Source organism: Rana temporaria, chromosome 1, assembly GCF_905171775.1.
Source record: "Rana temporaria chromosome 1, aRanTem1.1, whole genome shotgun sequence".
Taxonomy (NCBI): Eukaryota; Metazoa; Chordata; class Amphibia; order Anura; family Ranidae; genus Rana; species Rana temporaria.
In genome coordinates, this window is record NC_053489.1 from 620,914,786 (window position 1) to 620,938,059 (window position 23,274).

Here is a 23,274-nt window from a genome sequence, read left to right on the forward strand (position 1 = left end):
GGAGAGAATACAATCAACCTTTGAATCATCCATCTGTATTCCTTCCGGGGTGATTTGGTACCCAAGGAAAGAAACACTGGTCTGACTAAAGACACATTTTTCGAGTTTAACGTAGAGGCAATGTGTTCTGAGCCTGCCTAAAACCCATCTGACATGCTTAGTATGTTCTTCAAAGGTGTCAGAATAAATCAAAATATCGTCCAGATAGATCACAACACAAACGTCCAGTAAATCTCGGAAAATGTCATTAATAAAACGTTGGAAGGTTGCAGGTGCATTTGACAAACCAAACGGCATCACTAAGCACTCGAATAACCCGTAACGGGTTTTAAAGGCAGTTTTCCACTCGTCGCCTGGACGAATTCTGATTAAATTGTAAGCACCCCTGAGATCTAGCTTGGTGAAAATCTTGGAAGTTTGCAGCCTTTCTATTAGTTCTGGAATTAGTGGCAATGGGTAACGTTTTTTTTATCGTGATATTATTCAATGAACGATAATCGATTACAGGTCTGAGAGATCCGTCCTTTTTTTTTTTTTTAACAAAAAACATTGCAGCACTAGCTGGGGAGGTAGAGGGTCTAATGAACCCCTTTCTAAGATTGTCATCCAGGTATTCCTTAAGATAACCCAGTTCAGGCTGTGATAGTGGGTAAATTCTTGCAGTGGGAATAGTAGCTTCTGGAATTAGGTCAATAGGACAATCATAAATTCTATTAGGTGGAAGTGTCTCGGCATTGGTTTTGCTGAAGACATCAGAGAAGTCCATTAAGTAAGACGGAACACCATCAGCGTTTACATTATTTAAAAGAGAGTTCTGTGTGGGATAGCACATATGTTTACAGTAGGGGGAATCTAAACCAAGTGAAGTTTTGGACCAATGAAAGGTTGGTTGATGGATGTGTAACCATGGTAACCCTAGAACGACTGGGAATAAGGGTGATGGGATGATGTCAAACACAAGATTCTCCATATGTGCATTATCACAAGTAACTAATAATGGGGCAGTTTGAGACAGTACTGGACCGAAGGAGGATTCGGATCCGTCAATGAAGGTGACAGACGAGGGGTTTTGCTTTAACTCAGAAGGAATTTTATTTAAATTAACAAAACTTAAAAATCAATAAAATTGCCACAAGCACCAGTGTCGATCATCGCGTCAATGGTGGTACTATCTTGGTCCCACTGTAAAGTAAGGGTGAGAAAGATGTATTGGTTAATGTTTGTACGAGTTCTGGGTTTAGTCAAGTTTAAACTACTAATATTGAAGTTGTTACCTTCAGTTTTATTCCTTAGAATGGGGCAGGCAGAGACCATGTGGTCAGGGGCGGAGCAGTAGAGACATAGATTGTTGCTTCTGCGTCTCTGTCTCTCAGCTGGGGTCAGTGGACCTCTAACTATACTAACTTCCATAGGAACCTCTTTGGGGGGTGACCTGGACCTCCTGATTGGTGCTGGTTGGTAGTAATTAGCTCGTTCAGCCTTTCTTTCTCTGATGCGTCTATCAATTGATAGGGAGAGATGCATGAGATCTTCCAGGGATGCTGGAATTTCAACACGTGCAAGCTCATCCTTGACGGACTCGGATAGACCAATGCGAAACTGATTCCTGAGAGCTATGTCTGTCCATAAAGTTTCACGACACCAGCATTTGAACTCTGAGATATAGTCCTCCACTTGTCTCTTCCCTTGTTTCAAGTTCCTGATGGTATTCTCAGCAGTAAGCTGTTTGTTAGGATCCTCATAGAGTAAGGACATTTCATCTATGAAAGTATTGAGGGCGCCTAGTAGATCGCCATGCTCTTCAACATAAGCATCTGCCCAGACTCTGGGTTCCCCTTTTAGGTATGAAATTAAAGTCAAAATTCTGACTGTGTCAGAGTAATAAGTCCGTGGACGTAAATCAAACATTAACCGACATGAACTGATAAATTGGGGAAAATTTTTCCTGTCACCAGAAAAGCATTCTGGGGGGCAGACTTTAGGTTCCGGTCGCTCCCTGGCTTGAGCAAAATTCTGATTCCTAAGGGCCTCATTTTCTAAGCGCAGGTCATTCAGATTAACGGTAAGTGTGTCCACACGTTGTGACAGTCCCACTAAGTGGTTTGCAATCTCCGCTGGATCCATTTTTAAGGTTCCGCTATTATGTAACACTCCTGTGATATATTAATTTGATTGGATCTCAAATGCGGAGGTTTCTCAGATATAACCACTACTTCACTCTTTTATATGGTGAAAGAGTTAGGGTCTTACTCATCACAACCTCTATATGAGATTCTCAAAATTCAATCAGAGCTTATTACAGCATAAGCTAACATATGTGTGAAAGCGGCAGAGGTTCACTTTAAAGTAGTTTGCAAGTGCACGTAATACAGATTAATCAAGGAGATAAATATCTAGGCAGTCTTTTGCAATGCAATAGTGTGAAAGATAGCAGCAGTATCTATGGTAAACTGTTATCAGAGTTAGTGAAGCAAGCATGAATGGTAAGGGTTAGTAAGCATACAGTCTTTAGATCAAGCTGCAGTAATGTCACTTTAGTAAGGCTTTGCTCATGTAGGAATACTTGCGGTTCTGTAGAACTCTGTAGTAAGAGGGAGTGGATGAGATCCGCAGCTGGGTGTGTGGAAGCTGATGGCAGGGTTTCCCTGAAGTTGCAGGAGCCGCTGACGAGGGATAGCAGAATGCCAGCTGAAAGTCCTGTTCCTCAGATGGTGAAGCTCCGGTGGAGTGACACAAGGTCTGGGCTCAGGAACACCAGGGATGCTGGGCAGGGAGTCCTGGTGTGAGGCAGAGGGTCCCAGGTGACGGCAGGGGTCCAACAAAATAGCGGAACACCCTGCCGTCATTGCTGCACGTTTAAATAGCCTGTGCGACGCGGGAAACCAGGAAACTCGCTGGGGCGCGCTTCCGCGTTCCAGCGTGGAACGCAAGCCGCGGCGCACAGGGAGTGACGCTGCAGAGTCAGGGAGATGAGCGCAGCTCTCTGTATCAGGTGAGGCTGCGTTCGTTTTGCTTAACATAACGCCAATAGTGTTACAGGAAGGTTTAAAAAGTAGGAGGCAGAGTGCAAATTATCAGTTTGGGTCCAAAATATTTGCAGGAGTTCTAAAATGTTTGAATTCCTGGGACTAGAAGGCCAAGAAGGATCTTAAAAGTGGGGGTGCCCCATCATTGTTATGAGGCCTTGGAACCAGCCTTGGCTGATTTTGAGGGCCTTATCTTAAGTTTCTGACTCAGAATTGGAACTAGAAACCTGAGAGGGGCAAAAATAACTTTTCCTAACCCCACGAGAAGGAAGTCATACTGGGAGAGGCACAAGCCTTTTTCCTCTGGGGAAAGAAAGTACTTTTACTTCTTTGATTTCCTTCATGTACTTATCCAAGGAGGGACCAAACACACTTTCACCTTCAAAGAGTAACTGCTTGAGACATTTTTTGTATGGAAGGTCAATTAAACCACATGTAGCAGTACCCCCATGAGGACTGCTAGTAGACTCTCTATACCCCATTTGTTACCTCGAATGTGCAAATCCTCCCTTACCTCTGACACCTTAGGTTCCATCCTGCCACAGTTGCGATAGTAATGAGGAACTCGCACAATATCACTGAGCAACTCAGATATGTTTACTGGGATGAAATGAACACAAAGAATGACATAAGTAAACACAGCTTAATTTAACAGTAAACAGGTCTTAAAACTGCTACACAAAAATACTTGTCATAAATCCACTACAAGACCTATGTGGACAGGTAGACAAAGAAACAAATACCCAACACTGTATCACATATTGGATATTTCTCTTCCGTTCATGGACGGACACAGCATCCTTTGACAGTAGGGTTATATCTGCTTCCCTTTAGGAGAGTTTAGGCCGAAAAAAAGCACTTTAAGTGTTAACAACACATTCCTCAGTGCAGCTCCTCCCAGGGGGCGTGCCCCCCCCCCCCCGGTATAACCCTCACCCAGCTCTAGCAGCCTCAGTTTTTTCCTGCCTAACGACAGGAGAGGTCAGGCACTTCTGGAGTCCTGTACCCTGGAGATTTTTTTTCTTGAGATTTTTCTCGCTTTTTATTATTTTGTTCCTGCATTTTTGAATCCTGTGATTCTTCTATCAACAGCCGACTGGGTGACAGGCTGGGTCTTGACTCTTGTAGTCCCCCCATGTTCAGCCATCGAGCGTGTGCCGGCCCTCAGCTCAGCTTTGGGACGTCCACGACAGGCCCCGTTGCTCCAGGGGCGCCCGGGGAACATCTTGTTCTAGGGCACACATATGACCGGTCTTTTATGGCTTTGTAACAGTGTGTCTGGCCGACAGCCATGCCGTTTAGCGGATGTTGGTTCTGTCTGGGATGCCTCCAGTCGGTGGTCGCAGGACGGGTAAGTAGTGGCCCCTTGCTCAGGTAAGTGGTCTGGCTGGAATTTTCCCCTGGGAGGTCGACTGAGGGCTTGCCCTGCTTTCCTCTCTCCCTTATTCCTCTCCCTTCTTTCCCATTTGGGAAGCGGCTGTAAGGGGGGGGGGGGGGTTTCTGGGGTCTCTGATACACCTGGGCTTGTGTGCATAGCGGGGGCTGAGTGTTCACTGCAGGGGCCTGTGGTGTTCACTACAGGGCCTTTTTGTGTGCTATGGTGACTTTGTGCTGTACTGTGTTTTTGCTGTGTCACTGTGTTTTTTTTTTTTTTTTTTTTTAAATGCGCAACGGCCGCCATTTTGCCGGAGTCCCGCTTTACATAGCTCGGCGGCCATTTTCTTGTGGTCCAGGACTGTTTTTTTTACACATTCGGCGGCCATCTTAGAAATCGTTTGGCCTTGTGTGGCCGATTTAGCGCTGCAGAAATGACACAAATCTACCAGACGCAGCACAGCCGACTTCTCTGCACACTTAGGCTTCTCTCAGACCGCGCAGCACCTGGGTGAGGTGGTGAGTTTTCCTGGGGGCCCCCATACTCTGTAAGGCCGGGAGGTGACCGTGGGTGACTCTGCTTTGCGGTTAGGTGACACAGCGGGGGGGGGGCATTGGGAGGCCTGGACAGGTACTTCTTCCCCTGTAAGCCTGTGTTAACCCTTGCTGCCACATCTGCTATGCAATATCGGTGACATTTTTTTCTTGCCAGTTTGAAGCGACTGGTGGCCGGATGGGGGGTATATTAGCGCCCTCCTCCCTGGCCTGCTTCTGGGGATATCTCTGACACTGTATTGTCAGATGATGCGGGCTTAACCCACACACACAGTGAGAGCAACTCTGAATCGGGGTCGGTTGCTGTTTGGAAATGTTGGAGCTATTTTTTTCTGCAGGCGTGATACTCAGTACTTGAGGATGGGGCGGGGGCACCTGCTGTGCCAGTCCTTTTTGGTACCCGCAAACCGCCACTCACTGACAATGCTTTCCTTGTGTTCCTTTTTTTGGGACAGTATGGAATGGGATTCCCCCCGCAGACAGTTTTTGCTTGCGACCCGTTATCCCTTTGTGGAGGACCTTTTTAGTAAAGTGGGTCTCTCCTTCTTCCGTGGACCCTCCCGTGTCCAGGTGAGCTAACCACCATGTGGATGGGGCTCCTGCCTTTGAGGACCCTGCGGATGGGAGAATGGAAGCTGTGGCCCGCTCCATCTTCGCGATAGGGGGTTCGGCTGTGAGACCGGTTTTGGCCGGGGCTCTGGTGTCACGGACTCTGACTGCACGGGCAACGTTTTTTTGCTGCAGGGGCTGGAGGCTTCCGAGACCTGCAAGGACATGGTTGAACAATTAATTCAGGGTCAAAAATTTGTCTGTGAGTCGGTCCTGGTTACGCTCTTGCTTCCCGGGGTTTCCGCCTATGCGGTGGTACTGCGCCGCCTTGTGTGGCTGAAGTGCTGGTCTACGGACTGGCCCTCAAACAAGGCCTTGGTGGATTTACCCTTTAAGGGTGAACGGTCTTTTGGGGCATCCCGGTATGGCATCATTAAGGATGCCACGGGTGGTAAGAGCACAATGTTCCCACAGTCTGGGAAGGGCTAGGGGCCTCGCCTTGAGCAAGGGCCCTCCTTTACTACCCCCAATGTTTTTATTCGCCCGCCCTGTGCGGTGGGGGAGGTTTGCAAGGTGCCAAGACCCCCGCTGCGGGGCTGTAGCGCACCTGGTGCCGCAAGCCCAACAAGTCTGCGGACATTCCTGCTTTCGCCTGAAGGTCTGCCCCCGCCCGTGTCTCGGTTGGGGGACCGGCTTCGCGAATTCGCGGCTCGGTGGAGGTCTCTCCTCTCCATCCGTTGGGGTTGCGAAGTAGTTTCCTCGGGGGGGAAAAAAGAGAGTTTCTCTCTTGTCTACCAAACAGGTTTTTTTCCCTCCAACCTCTGGCTTCCTCCGGTTCGCCGGTTGGCTCTGTCAGGGGCTGTCCAGGATCTTCTGGTCGGGGGAGTGATTGTGCCAGTTCCCTCGATGGAACGGTCTCAGGGGTTTTTACTCCAATCTGTTTGTAGTCCCCAGGAAGGACGGGGTCCGTCCCGTCCTGGACCTCGAGGCCCTCGTTTGTTTTTTGTTAAAATGCAAAAATTCAGGATGGTGTAATAGCGGCACCCCATCAAGGTCGTCCTTGGATGTCATGAACGCGTACCTGCATGTTCCCATATGCTCAAAGCACCAGTGATTTCTGTGCTTTGCAGTCAGGGAGGACCATTTTCAATTGTGGCCCTCCCGTTCGACTTGGTGTCGGCACCACAGGTTTTCACCAAGGTGCTCGTCTCGATGCTGGCCCTGCTGTGACAGCGGGGGTTTGTTTTCGTGGGATATCTGGTCGACATTCTCCTACGAGCTTCTTCGGACTCAAAATTAGTAGAGGACGTGTTTATCACGTGTCAGACTCTCAAAGTTCGGCTGGCTTCTGTATTGTCCAGAAGTCAGTGTTGATTCCGTCTCAGGGACTGGAATACCTGGGACTAGTCCTGGATTCCGACGAGGCGAGAGTTTTTTCCCCTAACTGAGAAACTTCAGACACTGCAATCTGCAGTGCAGCAGTTGTTGACCCAGAAGTGGTCATCTCTGCGATTCTGCATTAGAGTTCTGGGTCTGATGGTGGCCTCTTTCGAGGCGGGTACGTATGCCCAATTCCACACCAGGATGCTACAGAGGATACTGCTGTCACGTTGGGACAAGCTCCCGTTATCTCTGGATTACCAGATTCAATTGAGTCAACTGGTCAAGTCTCCCCTGGTGTGGTGGCTGGCATCTCCGGTGCTTCGGACCGGGAAGTCGTTTTCTGCCGTGCCACTGGACAGTGGTCACGACATATGCCAGCCTCTCCGGTTGGAGGGGGCGTTTGGCGCTGGACTCAGGAGGAGTCCCGCCTACCGGTCACTATTCTAGAGCTCCAAGCAATCACGCTGTGCCTTGCCAGGTGGTCCTTGGATTTGCAGGGCCGACTGGTCAGGATCCAGTCCGACAACGCCACGGCCGTGGCATACGTCAATCATCAGGGAGGCACACTGAGTTCAGCAGGAGCGACAGAGGTCGCGCACATCCTTTGGTGGACCGAAAAGTTCCGTTCCGGCTTTATTGGCCGTGTACATTCTGGGAGTTCAGGATTGGCAAGCCGACTTCCTAAGTCGCACTGCACTAGGCCAGGGAGAGAGGTCTCTCCACCCGCAGGTGTTTCAGGGTATGTGCCAAAAGTGGGGCACTCCGGACGTGGACCTTCTAGCGTCCCCTCTCAATCGGTAGGTGCCACGGTTCGTGGCCAGGTTTAAGGACCCGTGGGCGGACGCGTTGGTGGTGCCTTGGGTCACTATCACCTAATTTACGCCTTCCCCCCTCTGAAGCTTCTTCTTCGCCTGCTGCGTAGAGTGGAAGCCGAAGGGATTCTATCGATCCTTATCGCCCTAGATTGGCCGCGTCGCTCCTGGGACGCGGACCTGTTGCGTCTGGGAGATGATCTTCTGTTGCAGGGTCTGATCTTCCACCCTGCTTTACAGTCACTGGCTTTAGCGGCGTGGCTGTTGAGAGCCAGGGGCTGAAGGAAAAAGATCCCTCCCATCGGACCCACCTGATTACATAAAAAAAAATACTTACTGTTGCCCAAGTCACTGTCCCATCTGGATAGCCGTGGTTCTGCATACCTCCCAACATTTTGAGATGGGAATGAGGGACACCTACTAACAAACGTATGTAGGCAAAGGACACGCCCTCCTTCCACACCCCCTTAAAGGAGAATTAACCAAAAAAAGGGTTAATTAAATCCACAAGCAGAGCTCAGGGGCTGTGATGTTGGGGGGTAAAGAAGACCACTGTAGGGGTTAAAATGGGGGGGGGGGGGCAGAGGGGTGTGAAGGGGGGCAGAGGACATCACTGTCAAGGGAAAACTGTGGTGTAAAGGGGGACTGATGACACTGATGTAAAAATGAGATTGTGATTTCAGAGGAGGGGGGCTCTGATCTGAGTCATCGCACAAACGGGCAAATCGGAATCCGGCTGGAAGAAAATTTTACGGATCTGACTTCTGTGATTTTGAATTCAATATCCCGGGTCTACACCTATAGCAAGAGTATTATCCAACTTTAACTGCTTGCCGACCGCCCACCGTCGTTTTACGGCGGCAAGTCGGCTCCCATGCGCGAGAGCACGTAATATAACGTTGGCTCTCGCGCAGGCCACTAGGGGTGCGCGCCGCCCGCTCGCCCCCGACTCCCGTGCGTGTGCCCGGCGGGCACGATCGCCGCCGGGCACACGCGATCGCTCGTTACAGAGCGGGGACCGGGAGCTGTGTGTGTAAACACACAGCTCCCGGTCCTGTCAGGGGGAGAAATGCTAATCTTCTGTTCATACAATGTATGAACAGAAAATCAGTCATTTCCCCTAGTGAGGCCACCCCCCCTACAGTTGGAACATACTTAACCCCTTCCTCGCCCCCTAGTGTTAACCCCTTCACTGCCAGTGGCATTTTTACAGTAATCAATGCATTTTTATAGCACTGATCGCTAAAAAAATGACAATGGTCCCAAAAATGTGTCAAAAGTGTCCGCCATAAGGTCGCAGTACCGAAAAAAAAACGCTGATCGCCGCCATTACTAGTAAAAAAAAAAAATATTAATAAAAACTGCCCCCTATTTTGTAAACGCTATAACTTTTGTGCAAACCAAACAATAAACCCTTATTGCGATTTTTTTTTTTTTTTTTTTAACAAAAAATATGTAGAAGAATACATATCGGCCTAAACTGAGGAGAATTATTATTTTTTTTTTATATATTTTTGGGTAATTTTTATTATAGCAAAAAGTTAAAAATATTCATTTTTTTTTCAAAATTGTCGCTCTATTTTTGTTTATAGCGCAAAAACTAAAAACCGCAGAGGTGATCAAATACCACCAAAAGAAAGCTCTATTTGTGGGGAAAAAAGGACAGCAATTTTGTTTGGGAGCTACGTCGCACGACCACGCAATTGTCAGTTAAAGCGACGCAGTGCCGAATCGCAAAAAGTGCTCTGGTCTTTGGGCAGCAATATGGTCCGGGGGTTAAGTGGTTAAAGGGGTTGTAAAGGTAAAAAAAAAATCCTAAATGGCTTTATTTACCTTAGTGCAGTCCTCCTTCACTTACCTCATCCTTCGATTTTGCTTTTAAAATGTCCTTTATTTTTTTGAGAAATCCTCACTTCCTGTTCTTCTGTCTGTAACTCCACACAGTAATGCAAGGCTTTCTCTCTGGTGTGGAGAGTCATGCTCGCACCCTCTCTGAGAAAGCCTTGCATTACTGTGTGGAGTTACAGACCGAAGAACAGGAAGTGAGGATTTCTCAAAAGAAATAAAGAAGGACATTTTAAAAGCAAAATGGAAGGATGAGGTAAGTGAAGGAGGACTGCACTAAGGTAAAGGAAGCCATTTAGGACAACATTTGTTTACCTTTACAAGCCCTTTAATCAGAGCTGCACAGTTTAATTTTTATCTACAGATGTCTCTTATCTGTGTAGCCCCCTAGTCCTAAACTGGGTCTATTATGCTAATTTTGTTTTAGGCTGGGTTGTAGACAGATCAGACTGATTGCATAGTTTATTTCTGGCCTGTTCCCTAAGCTCAGTGCTTCTCAAATAGTGGGGCGCCCCGAGGCTCCATAAAGGGGGGCTCGTTCCGGACCGCGGCGATCGCGCCATTTAGTATCCGCTTCTGTCCCCAGCCTCCTCCGCTAGTTAGAGGAGCGGGAGGCGGGACATTTTTGAACTGGGGGACGGGACCAGAGAGCTAGCAGCCTGTCATGTTGGACGGCAGGTGATTGGCTGCTAGGAGGCGGTCCTAGCAGCCAATCACCAGTTCGCCCAAAAGTCTCCCCGCCCCGCCCAGTGCTGCTGCGGCTTCACTTGACGAATGTCCCGCCTCCTGCTCTCTGCGCTGAAAAGTTACAGGTAGGAGTGGAGAGGGAGGAAAAATATATGGAAATGTTAAGGACGAGGAGTGGGGGCTGTGCTGTGGGGAGAAAAAGGGGGGGGGGTATGTGATGGGGGAAACTGTGTGCAGGATATGTGATGGGGGTCATGTAAAGGGGGAAATACTTTGTGGGGGGATATGTGATGGGGCAATACTGTGTGGGGGGGATATGTGAAGAAGGGAAATACTGTGTGTGGGGGGATATGTGAAGAGGGGAAATACTGTGTGTGGGGGGATATGTGAAGAAGGGCAATACTGTGTGTGGGGGGATATGTGAAGAAGGGCAATACTGTGGGGGGGGGGGGGGATATGTGGATACAGTGTTATGCAGAGGTGTACTTATAACAATTTTATAGACAAATGATACTATTTACATTTGCGCGCAAAATGTTTTCTTCTTCCTGGGGGGGCATGACAGAAAATAATTGAGAAGCACTGCCTAAGCTGAATTAGGTTGTGCATTTCTCACTACCGCCAGTAGGTGTCACTGGTACCACAGGCCAGTATGAGATTGTACAACTAGGTTGAGTTATGAATATTTATTTCTCTTTCGTTCATGGACGGACACAGCCTTAATCTTGACAAAGTGGGAAATGGCCTTCCTTTAGGAGTGATTAGGCAGAAAGTGTTAACAAACTTCAAAGCTGGACAGCCCCGCCCCGGATGCGGTCCTACTGGCTATATCCCCTCAGCCTGCACCAAGCAGTTCAGTTTTTTTCTGCCTACTTAAAGTGGAGGTTCCCCTAAAAATAAACTTTTAACATTGCATTTATGAGATTAATGACTATTAGAATCGGCTTTTTTATAAAAAAATATGTCCGTACATACCGTTTCCTATATGTGTTCTCACCGCTGCATCCGGGTATGATGGTCGGGACTGGGCGTTCCTACTTGATTGACAGGCATCCGACCGACGCATACAGCGCGTCACGAGATGCCGAAAGAAGCCGAACGTCGGCGCGGCTCTATACAGCGCCTGCGCACCGACGTTCGACTGCTTTAGGAAAATCGTGACGCGATAGATGCGACCGTCAGAAGCCTGTTAATCAAGAAGGAACGCCCAGTGCCGAAGACCATACCCGGAAGCGGTGGAGAAGATGTATCTCTAAAACGGTAAGTACGGCTTTGTTTTTAAAAAAAAGAGCCGATTTCCCTTCACAAAATGAGCATGAATCTAATCTTAATTTTTTTTTTTGATTTTTTGAGGGGGAACTACCGCTTTAAGGAGAAGACATGGCTCCCTTCGGGCCCATAGGCCTGGAGGCTTTATTTCAAATCTACTTTGGATTTTTTGTTTTATTTTTAAATTTATTTTTTTCCTGTGATCTTTGATCAACTGCCGACTGGGCGACAGGCTGGATCCCAGGTGTCCCCCCACCTTCGGCCATCGAGCATGTGCCGACCATAGTTGCGCACTGGGTCGTCCACGACATACCCGTCGCTCTACGGGTGGCCGGTGAGATAGACGCTCCAGGGTACGCATTTGACTGGTCTATAGGGCCGAGTCGCAGCAGCCGGGCCAACAGTCACCTCCGTTACCATGCGGGAGATGGTCTGTCTAGGATGCTTCCAGCACAACCCTCAGGAGGGGTAAGTAGTAATCCCCTGCTTCGGCAGGGAGACAGAGCTGGGCATCCCTGGAGAGGTGAGTAAAGGGCCTTATCCCCCTTCTCCCCTCCCTTCCCTCCTCCTTAGACTCTCTGAGCTAGCTGCTGGCAGGGGTTCCTCTGGGGAGCTTCACTTTGTAGAACCATAAGTCACTAAATCAATGTATAAAGCTGCATAAGAGATTCTGCTTACCTGTGTGTCCTGCTCTATGCTGGCGGCGGCCATGTTTGGTGTGTCCATGCTGTATTTCTTGACTTGCACTGGCGGCCATGTTCTTGTAGCCGCATCTGTATTGGCCTAGCGACGCTCCGTGGCCATTTTCCTGCGATTTCTGCTGATGTGTACTGACTACTGCATTACACTGCTGCACTGTCGTTTTCTGCCCTGTTGGCCTCTAGTGTCAGATCGGCGGCCTGTACCATGGATCAGACCATTTAAAAACAGCAGATGAACAGATGCACGCTGCTGACTGAAGCAGTCCGAAAGATTGACAAAAATAGCAGCCCCACAAACAGCCTTCGATCCCAGCTTTGGAGAGCACAGATCAACAGTCACACTCTGCAGGAAGAAGCTCTATCTACTACAGTTCCTGGGTGGTGAGTCCTCTGGGGGAGAACCTCTCGTCTCTGCTGCAGCCAGGAGTGGTGGGTTACTTGTTTGGGAGTCCCTGTGTCAGGTGTGTGGACAGCAGGGCGTCAGATGCTTTTTTCCCCCCAAGACACCTGAGCTGGCAATTGATACCCCTGCACCCGATGTATCGGTGGACGCTATGTCGGCAATCCTAGATGCCTTCGTGGCCAAGGTGGAAGCAGCGCGTGGGAGAATGGGGGCTAGAAGCGCCCCTCCCCCCGCCATCTTCTGGGGACAACTCAGAGGCGGAGCCGGGTCCAGCTAGCGCTCATGACCTGGCTCTGAGGTATCTTGAGGATGCAGACCAAGATCGCCCAGACAGTGAGGACGACCTCAGACCCAGGTCAGCACACGATAGGGCTCTAGTAGGTGACCCTATCACGAAGTGCGAGATACTCAAAAAATAGAGGGGTCTGCAGAAGCAGCAGACACGCCGGTCCCTTTTTGGTTCCGTAAGGCAACCCGCACTGCTAAAGTGTCTCCTTGTGTGTCTTATTTAGACAAACTGTTATACAAGGAGTGGGATAAACCACAGAAGGTTTTTTCAGTCCCTAAAGAGCTAGCGGTTCGTTACCCTCTTGAAGAGAGTGTCTTGAAAAGATGGACCTCACCCCCGATAGTGGACCCTCCGGTGTCCAGATTAAACAAGCTACTACCATACCAGTGGAGGGGGCTCCCGCCTTCAAAGACCCTGCGGACAAGAAGGCTGAGGCGATCACCTTCAACCTGTATACGGTAGTAGGTTCAGCGGTACACCCAACCATAGCTGGTGCCCTGGTGTCTCGGACACTCACGGAATGGGCAAAGATGCTGCTCAATGGGTTACAAGCACGTCAGGCTTCCTCGAACGAGGTAGCCCCAGCTGACCAACTAGTACAAGGCCTAAAATTCATTTGTGAATCATCCTTGAATACTATTCCTCTGCTGGCCAGAGCTTCAAGTCAGGCGGTGGTGTTACACCGTCTACTTTGTTTAAAGAGTTGGTCCGCCAACCAATCTTCCAGGAAAGCCCTGATGGACTTGCCCTTTAAGGGCGACAGACTTTTTGGAACTTCCCTGGAAGACCTAATCATAGATGTTACAGGAGGTAAGAGCACACTGCTCCCACAATCCAAAAAGGGGAAGGAGCCACGCCATAGGCAAGGGCCCTTCTTTACCACACACAAGCGTTTTTTTTTGTCCGCCCAGTACGGCAGGTAAAAGACCAAAGGCCGAAAAAGTGCCTGCTCAGGGACAGAGACGTCCCTGGTTTCGCAAACCCAAGAAACCTGCAGACAAAGCTACGTCTGCATGAAGGTTTGCCCCCACCCATCTCTCGGGTGGGGGGACGTCTTTGCAACCCGGTGGACATCTCGGGTCCCCGACCAGTGGGTTTGCGAAGTAGTGTCTTCAGGTACAAGAATTCTATCTTGCCCACCAAACAGATTTTTTTCCCTCCAACCTCCAGCTACAACTGACTCGTCAGGAAACCCTATTTGGGGCAGTTCAAGACCTGCTAAAACGCGGGGTGGTTATTCCTGTCCCAGGTTCTGGAACGGTTTCAGGGGTTTTACTCCAATCTGTTCATAGTACTAAAGAAGAAGGGGGTTCGCCCAATTCTGGACCTTAGGGCCCTCAATTGCTTTGTGAAGGTACAAAGATTCCGGATGGAATCGGTTCGCTCTGTCATCACTGCTGGGGGACTTCTGGCATCCTTGGACATCAGGGATGCCTATTTACAGGTCCCCATATGCACAAAGCATCAGAGATATCTGCGTTTGGCGGTCGGGGAAGACCACTATCAATTTGTGGCTCTCCCATTTGACCGGGCATCGGCACCAAGGGTGTTCACCAAGGTGCTTGCCCCAATTCTCGCCCTACTAAGAAAACGTGGCAGCGCTATCATGGGCTACTTGGACGACCTGCTTCTGAGGGCTGCTTCAGCCTCAGAATTAGAGGTGAGCGTGTCTATAACCTGTCAAACCCTCCGACACTTTGGTTGGGTACTGAACATTCAGAAGTCAGTAATGGTACCGACTTAACTCCTAGTAGATCTGGGGTTGATTCTGGACTCCTCAGAGACAAAGGTTTTTTTCCCTGTGGAAAAGTTGCAGACCCTGTGGGCTGCGCTGCGGCAGTTGACATCCCAGAAGGGATCGTCACTCCGCTTTTGCTGCGAGTCCTGGGCCTCAGGGTGGCCTCCTTCGAGGCGGGACCATATGCTTAATCTCACAAGCGAATGCTACAAAAGGAAATTCTGTCCAGATGGGACAAGCGCCCATCATCCCTCGATCATCAAATCCAGGGATTTGAGCCACTTGGTCAGGACCTCCCTTGTTGGTGGCTGACCTCACTGGCACTTCTGTCCGCGGAGTCGTTCCTTTCCTTTCACTGGATAGTCATCACGACGGACGCCAGCCTTATCGGTTGGGGGGTTTAGTTGACCCAGGGTCTCCAGAGGATTCCCACTTGCCGATCAATGTCCTGGAACTTTGGACGATCAGGCTGTGCCTCTCCACATGGTCTCAGAGGCTACAAGGGCGTCCAGTCAGACAACGCCACGGCGGTGGCATATGTCAACCATCAAGGAGCAACAAGAAGCTCGGCTGCAGCGTCAGAAGTCGCTCACATCCTAAGGTGGGCAGAAAGGAGCATACCAGCCTTGTCGGCCATATACATTCTGTGGAAAACTGGCAGGCGGACTACCTGAGTCGCCAGATGCTGGACCAAGGAGAATGGTCTCTGCACCCGGATGTGTTTCAGCTCCTTTGCCCAATATGGGGCACGCCAAACGTAGATCTCCTGGCGTCTCGACCCAGTCGGAAGGTATTGAGGTTTGTGGCCAGGTGACAGATGCGTTGATGGCACCGTGGAGTCAGTACCGGCTAACCTATGCCTTCCCTTCCTCATCTACTTCGCAGAGAGGGGATTCCTATGATCCTAATTGCTCCGGATTGGCCTCGGCGTCTGTCACGTACCTGGTGGCTGAGCCCGACGTGCAGGGAGCGACAGCCCTTACTCCTCTGATCCCGGGACCCCTGGTAGAGTAGACTGGGAGTTCCGGAATGCAGAGTCGCACAAGCGCCTGGTGTAACGCTGGTGCTGGAGGCTGGGTGAGGCTTCTGTGGTCTCCGAGGGTGCTTCAGGATAACAAGTGCAGACTGATGGTTTGCAGGCAGAAGGTAGAGGCACAGGAAGAGGAGAGCAGGAGCAGCCGGGGGAGGTGTACTGTAGTACAGGCAACAACAGGTCCCAGCAAATCAGTCCATAAACTGGTTGGCGGATCAGGTACAGGTACCGCTGGCAAAGACAGAGTAGTGGTTTAGGCTGGGTCAGCAACTGGCAGGCAGCAGAGGTACAGAGGATGATACAAAGGGATGGTCAAAACAAGCCGAAGTCAGGGCAGGCAGAAGGCAGGGCAAAACAGGAACAAGCCGGGTTTTAGGAGCAGGTTCAAGCAGAGGTAACAGGTGCAGGTGGTCACAAGTAACGCTGTAGACCAAAGAGCAAGAGGCCAAGGTTTTAGATTGCTTAAATGTCCAGTTTTGGTGCCAGAGTGGCATCTGCACGTGCCCGCGCGCCGTTGGCGTTACAGTGCCGCGATTGCGAGTGCCAGTACTGCCATCTGGTGGCCGGGACTGCTCATGACGGCGTCCTTGGTACGCTCACCTAATGTGTCTAGTAGCAGACGTCCTTTGGCGTCTACTGCTAGTAAAAGACCTGCTGTCTCAAGGTCCCATATGCCATCCTGTTTTACAGTCACTGGCTTAATGGCAGGGCTATTGGGAGCCAGGTGCTAAAAGACCGGGACCTGTCAGACTCGGTGATCTCTACCATGAGGAGTGTTCGGAAATCGTCCTCCAGGAAGATTTACCATCGCACTTGGAAGACCTACATATCCATTCGTGAGGAAATGAGGTGACATCTGCGTGCTTATTTGGTTCCCAGAGTCCTGCTGTTCTTGCAGCATGGGGCGGACCAAAATGTTGCCTTAAGTACAATTATGGGGCAGATATCTGCCCTGGCTGTTTTTTTTTTTTTTTTTCAAAGACCCCTGGCGGCTCACTCTCTAGTGAGAACGTTTGTACGGGGGGTTCGGCACGCGGCCCCTCCGGTCCGTCCTCCTACTACCTCTGTGGGGATTTGAATAGCAGACGTCCCTTGGTGTCTACCGCTACAAGAGTTCCCTTGTTGACACTTTCTCAGAAAGTGGTCCTTTTGGTGGCTGTTATGTCCGTTAAGACAGGTTCTGAGCTGGCAGCCTTGTCATGAAAGGCTCCCTATCTGATCTTCCACAAGGATAAGGTGGTGCTGCGGCCACAGCCTTCTTTTCTTCCTAAGGTCATTTCGACCTTCCATCTCAAGGAAGACATTGTACTGCCATTCTTGTGTTTTCATCGTCGAATCCTAAGGAGACGATGTGGCATTCCTTGGACGTTATCCGAGCTCCGAGAATATACTTGTCTGTTACTGCTCCGTTCCAGAGTTCAGACTCACTGGTTGTTTCGGTGGCTGGTCCCAAGAAGGGCCCAGCGGTCTCATCGCTGCCATTTCGAGGTGGATCCACCAGATCCTGATCAGGCTTACGCCATAAATGGTCGGGCGCCTCCCTGTCATGATGCATTCGACCAGGGCAATGGTGCCTCTTGGACTTTGTGATATCAAGCATCTGTTTGCCAGGTGTGTAAGGCGGCGACCTGGTCGCCCGGTCACACTTTCACTAAACTTTACGAATTGATGTGAGTGAATCTTTGGATGCTTCTTCGGCCACAAAGTTTTGCTGGCGGCTGTTTAGAGTTACAACTCCTCAGTTGAGGAGCTCTATTTTGTTTTGGGGTGAAGTTTAATTTTATGCTGTTCCCATCCCTCATTTTGACACTGCTTTCCCACTTTGTCAAGATTAAGGCTGTGTCCGTCCATGAATGGAAGAGAAAATAGGATTTTATACTCACCGTAAAATCCTTTTCTCTGAGTTCATGGACAGACACAGCACCCACCCCTCTTCTTTTTTTTTTTTTTTTTTTTAAGTTTTTACTGCTTGCTACGAACTGGACTGCTTGGTGCAGGCTGAGGGGATATAGCCAGTAGGACCGCACCCGGGGCGGGGCTGTCCAGATTTGAAGTTTAACACTTTCTGCCTTGTCACTCCTAAAGGAAGGCTATTTCCCACTTTGTCAAGATTAAGGCTGTGTCTGTCCATGAACTCAGAGAAAAGGATTTTATGGTGAGTACAAAATACTATTTTTTTTTCTTCCAGCCAGCCCTGTAGGAGGTTCTTGGCCACTGGTGCATTATGTGAGAGGATATATATTTGGGCTTGGCAATATGCTCAACCTCTTGCCTCAGGCCCCTGGCCAATTCTTGTTTAAAGCACCCCCATTCTAGCCATGGACTCAGCCCTGTGGTAAATGCCAGCTCGCTTCCTGCCTCTGGAGGTTGCACCCTTCCTTTAGAAGACCCGGGGGGGGGGGGGGGGGGCGCGTTACATCTGCAAAGGCAGTTTTTTTTGGTAAAGGTGAACTATGCTTTACACCCCTTCCCAACCAGCCCAAGCCTCCCTTTAAAAGGACTTTACACCCGAGGGTGGGAAGGACCAGCTGTTTACATGACTTCTGTGATTAGTGGTCAGATGCCAGCTCCTGATCATTATTAGTGACTGACAGCTTTCTTTGACAGCTCGGTCACTGTGCTTTAAAGCGGAGGTCTTGCGAAAAAATAAATATTAAAACCCAGCAGCTTCAAATACTGCAGCTGCTGACTTTTAAAGCGGAGTTCCACCCAAACCACTCCTTACATGCATGTCATTTTTTTTGGTGAGGGAGTGGGGCTTCCTGTCCCACTTCCTCCTTCCGCCCAAGGGACTGCTTAGGCGATACGTCATATCGCCTACGGCGGCCCCTTAATGTAGGCGATTGCCTGGGACACGTGACAGGTCCCAGGCGATCGCCTGACCACTCATAGAGCGCAGTGAGTGCCCAGCCATGAAGCCGAAAGCTGTCACGGCCAGGTGCCCACACTAGGAATGGAGGTGCTGGCCGGAGAGGGGGGGGAAGAAGGAGTGGAGTTCCGGGCGGTGCATCAGCTGGAAGGTGGAGAAGGTGAGTGTCTGTTTATTAAAAGCCAGCAGCTACACTTTTTGTAGCTGCTGACTTTTAATAAACATAAAAAAAGCCTGGAACGCCCCTTTAATAAATGGACACTTACCTGTCCAGTGTGCCCGCGATGTCGGCAGCAGAAGACGAGTAATCGCTCGTCTCTCTGCTGCCCCTGCTGCCATCCTCGGTGAGGGAATCAGAAAGCGAAGACTTTCGGCTTCACTGCCCGATTCCCTACTGCGCATGCATCACAGCGCTTTCCCAGTGCTCCCCACTGTCTCCTGGGACCAGTGTGTTTCCCTGTGGAGTGGGAGTGATTCCAGGAAGTGGGTACAAATACCTGTGTTATACAGGTATCTAAAACCCCCCCTCCCCCCCTGAAAGGTGCCAAACGACACCGAAAAGCGGAAGTTCCATTTTTGGGTGGAACTCTGCTTTAAGCACAGAAAGCTCTGTTGCCCATGAATGGCAAATGTGGGTGTTAAAGCAGAACTAGACCCTCCTATATTTTACAGCCAAGGAAGCTGCCATCTTAGCATTGGTTTGATACACACACACACACACACACTACTGAGGGCATACAGGAGAGAGTTACCACGGACCACTTAGGCTTTGAGGAAGGGGGTACGCCCCAGGAACGCGTCAGCCGTCCAGATGTCTGAGGTTCCACTGACAGGTGCTGCAAGGTCCAGTCCAGCTGTCTGAAAAGCGCTTACTCAATTTTTCCTTGTGAGTAGGACTATTGCTTTTTTATTCTGTTTGTAATAAAAAAATGTAAGTGGTAATGCACTAGGTCGGTGTGTCCTCCTTTCTTTTCGATCCATGCTTGCCATGGTGCTGCACTACATACCTCCCAACTTTTGAACTTGAGAATGAGGGACATTTCAGGGAGATAGTGACCATAGCACATAGGTAACAGAAAGTTGTGTGTGACCAAACATGATAGTGGGAGGGGCTTAATGGCTGTGGTTAAAAAAAAAACCTGGGCTTTCTTGTGCCTATAAAGTATGGTTTGATGGAAGGCAGAAAGGATCACTATGGCACATGGAAGGCAGGAAGATCACTATGGCACATGGAAGGCAGAAAGATCACTATGGCACATGGAAGGCAGAAAGGATCACTATGGCACATGGAAGGCAGAAAGATCACTATGGCACATGGAAGGCAGAAAGATCACTATGGCACATGGAAGGCAGAAAGGATCACTATGGCACATGGAAGGCAGGAAGATCACTATGGCACATGGAAGGCAGAAAGATCACTATGGCACATGGAAGGCAGAAAGATCACTATGGCACATGGAAGGCAGAAAGATCACTATGGCACATGGAAGGCAGAAAAAATTACTATAGTATGTGGAAGGCAGCAAGGATCACTATGGCACATGGATGGCAGGAGGGATCACTATGGCACATGGATGGCAGGAGGGATCACTATGGCACATGGATGGCAGGAGGGATCACTATGGCACATGGAAGGATCACTTCAGGCTGGATTTACATCTATGCATTTTTAGTGCTTTCTGCATTTTGCAGATTTGCACTGCAGAACGTGTTCCATAGGAAACCATGTTAAATGGACTGTAGTGCAAATCTGCAAAAAGCACTAAAAATGCATAGGTGTGAAACCAGCCTATGTTTACGTAAGGCAGCAAAGATCACTATGACATATAAAGAGCAGGAAGTATCGCTATGGTAAATAGATGGCAGAAAGGATCACTATGAGAGAGACAGACTCCCTCCTCTTCCATTCTGTAGAGTGGGTGAGGTGGGTGGGGGACTATGCTGGTTGGGCACTGTGTGGCACACACTGACAGGTGGAGTCAAGCACCGCAACGAATGAGCAGACTCGATGGACTACTTCAGTCTTTTTTTTTTTCTGTCATCGCTTTTCTATGTTTCTGACTTTTTCCGGCCCCTGGCAAGATCGGATGAAAACGGACCTGCCTGTCCGCTTTCATCCGATCCCATCCGCTAGACGGAGGGCGAACGTATCGCCAACTGTCTGTTTTGTGGGATTTGATCAGATCGGATGGCAGGCGGGTGTCAGTAGACGCATATCTGCTGATATCCGCCTGCCCATACAAGTCAATGGGTGGCCGGCTCGAATTTTCCTGAAAAACAGACAGGTGGATTTTTGCGGGCCGATCGTGTGAAAGGGGCATAAGGCTGCATTCACACCTGAGTGACACATTGTATTTTGTTTTAGTGTGTGACAGCTATTGACTAGAATGGGCTTCCTGTTGTGTGTCAAACGTGAAACACAAGCTTAAGTATCATTTTTTGGAATTGAGCCAAGCGTGTTTGGTGATTTATGTTTAGCCGCACGGCAAACGCACAAACTTAAACTGTGTTTGCAGTGACATTAAGAAATATTATGACCACAAGTGTGATTTTGTGTGTTTCCATGTTGCTCAGGTGTGAATGTAGCAGCAGAGGCGAAGGAGAAGGTCAGAACAGAGGTAACACATTTCCCAGTAACCCTTCTAGATTTTCCTATGACATGACAAATCTTGAACCTTTTGAGTTCAGGTTCACTTTAAGAGCTGACAGACACCATGCATGCTGGGATTTGTAGTTTCATCCTTTCCTCCACTTGCAGACTGCAGATTCCGCCACTTACCGCAAGATGGCAGCAGCACTGGCAGGACCAGAACGTTGACGCCGAATTGCGGGCTGACGTCTGTGCGTAAGACGGGAATAGCTTTCCTCCTTGTAGTCCGCCATATTGGAGTCTAGCTCGGCTCCGCTGTTGATTGCTGAGTTAGGCTTGTCCAGCGGCCCTGGTAAAGCGGTGAGCTCGGAGTGGACAGTGCCTGAGGCTCGGTGAAGCTCGCTGTGGTATAGGCCCTTCCTTTCCCGGTAGAGAGCGCAGACATGAGCCCGGCCGACGCCAAGAGAGGAGCCAAGCGGAGGAAGAACAAGCGGGGCGGAGGCGGCAGTAGCGGGGAGGTGAAGGCGGCGGCGCTGCGTGGACAGCACGGGGCGGTGAGCGGAGCGAGCAACGGGGGAGGCCTCATCCCCGGCCCGGCCACACACTGCACGGCCGCCCCGCCCGGAGCCGAGGTAAGCGAGAAGCCGGCCTGAGAGAGAGAGTCCTGGAAGTGACAGACCGGCTCCTGGATTTATACTTTCCCCGGGTTACATCACCTCCCTACCGGCCTGAATGTAAACATCACCTCCCTACCGTCCCGTAACCTTCCCTTCATCACCTCCCTACCGGCCCGTATACTTCCCTTCATCACCTCCCTACCGGGTTCATCACCTCCCTACCGGCCCGTGTACTTCCCTTCATCACCTCCCTACCGGGTTTATTTCCTCCCTACCGGCTCATATGCTTCGATTTATCACCCCGCTAGAGGCCCATTTACTTCCCTTCATCACCCCCCTAGCGGCCCGTATACTTCCCTTCTTCATCACCCCCCTAGCGGCCCGTATACTTCCCTTCTTCATCACCTCCCTAGCGGCCCGTATACTTCCCTTCTTCATCACCTCCCTAGCGGCCCGTATACTTCCCTTCTTCATCACCCCCCTAGCGGCCCGTATACTTCCCTTCTTCATCACCTCCCTAGCGGCCCGTATACTTCCCTTCTTCTTCACCCCCCTAGCGGCCCGTATACTTCCCTTCTTCATCACCTCCCTAGCGGCCCGTATACTTCCCTTCTTCTTCACCCCCCTAGCGGCCCGTATACTTCCCTTCTTCGTCACCCCCTTAGCGGCCCGTATACTTCCCTTTTTCGTCACCCCCCCTAGCGGCCCGTATACTTCCCTTCTTCGTCACCCTCCTAGCGGCCCTTCGTCACCCCCCTAGCGGCCCTTCTTTACCCCCCTGGCGGGCCGTATTCTTCCCTTCTTCTTCACCCCCCCTAGCGGGCCATATACTTCCCTTCTTCGTCACCCCCCCTAGCGGCCCGTATACTTCCCTTCTTTGTCACCCCCCCTAGCGGCCCGTATACTTCCCTTCTTTGTCACCCACCTAGAGGCCCGTATACTTCCCTTCTTCGTCACCCACCTAGCGGCCCTTCTTTACCCCCCTAGCGGGCTGTATTCTTCCCTTCTTCTTCACCCACCTAGTGGGCCGTATTCTTCCCTTCTTCTTCACCCCCCTAGCGGCCCGTATACTTCCCTTCTTCGTCACCCCCCTAGCGGCCCGTATACTTCCCTTTTTCGTCACCCCCCCTAGCGGCCCGTATACTTCCCTTCTTCGTCACCCCCCTAGCGGCCCTTCGTCACCCCCCTGGCGGGCCGTATTCTTCCCTTCTTCTTCACCCCCCCTAGCGGGCCATATACTTCCCTTCTTCGTCACCCCCCCTAGCGGCCCGTATACTTCCCTTCTTCGTCACCCCCCCCTAGCGGCCCGTATACTTCCCTTCTTCATCACCTCCCTAGCGGCCCGTATACTTCCCTTCTTCTTCACCCACCTAGCGGCCCGTATACTTCCCTTCTTCATCACCCCCCTAGCGACCCGTATACTTCCCTTCTTCATCACCCCCCTAGCGGCCCGTATACTTCCCTTCTTCGTCACCCCCCCTAGCGGCCCGTATACTTCCCTTCTTCGTCACCCCCCTAGCGACCCGTATACTTC

General features: G+C 50.4%; 1 protein-coding gene across 7 annotated transcripts in view; it reads left to right on the plus strand.

Moving 5' to 3' along the window:
* Nucleotides 1-21,376: 21,376 nt before the first annotated feature.
* The window catches only part of FAM193A (family with sequence similarity 193 member A), a 179,506-nt gene continuing 177,608 nt past the window's right edge, over nt 21,377-23,274 (plus strand). For 3 of the 7 annotated variants that reach the window (XM_040335307.1, XM_040335311.1, XM_040335312.1), the window contains exon 1: nt 21,379-21,755. In XM_040335307.1, the coding sequence (XP_040191241.1) occupies nt 21,567-21,755 (189 nt within the window). In that variant the 5' untranslated portion in view covers nt 21,379-21,566. Of the gene's footprint in view, nt 21,756-23,274 lie in introns of all 7 variants that reach the window. The other 4 variants (XM_040335308.1, XM_040335309.1, XM_040335310.1 and 1 more) reach the window with 2 other exon arrangements.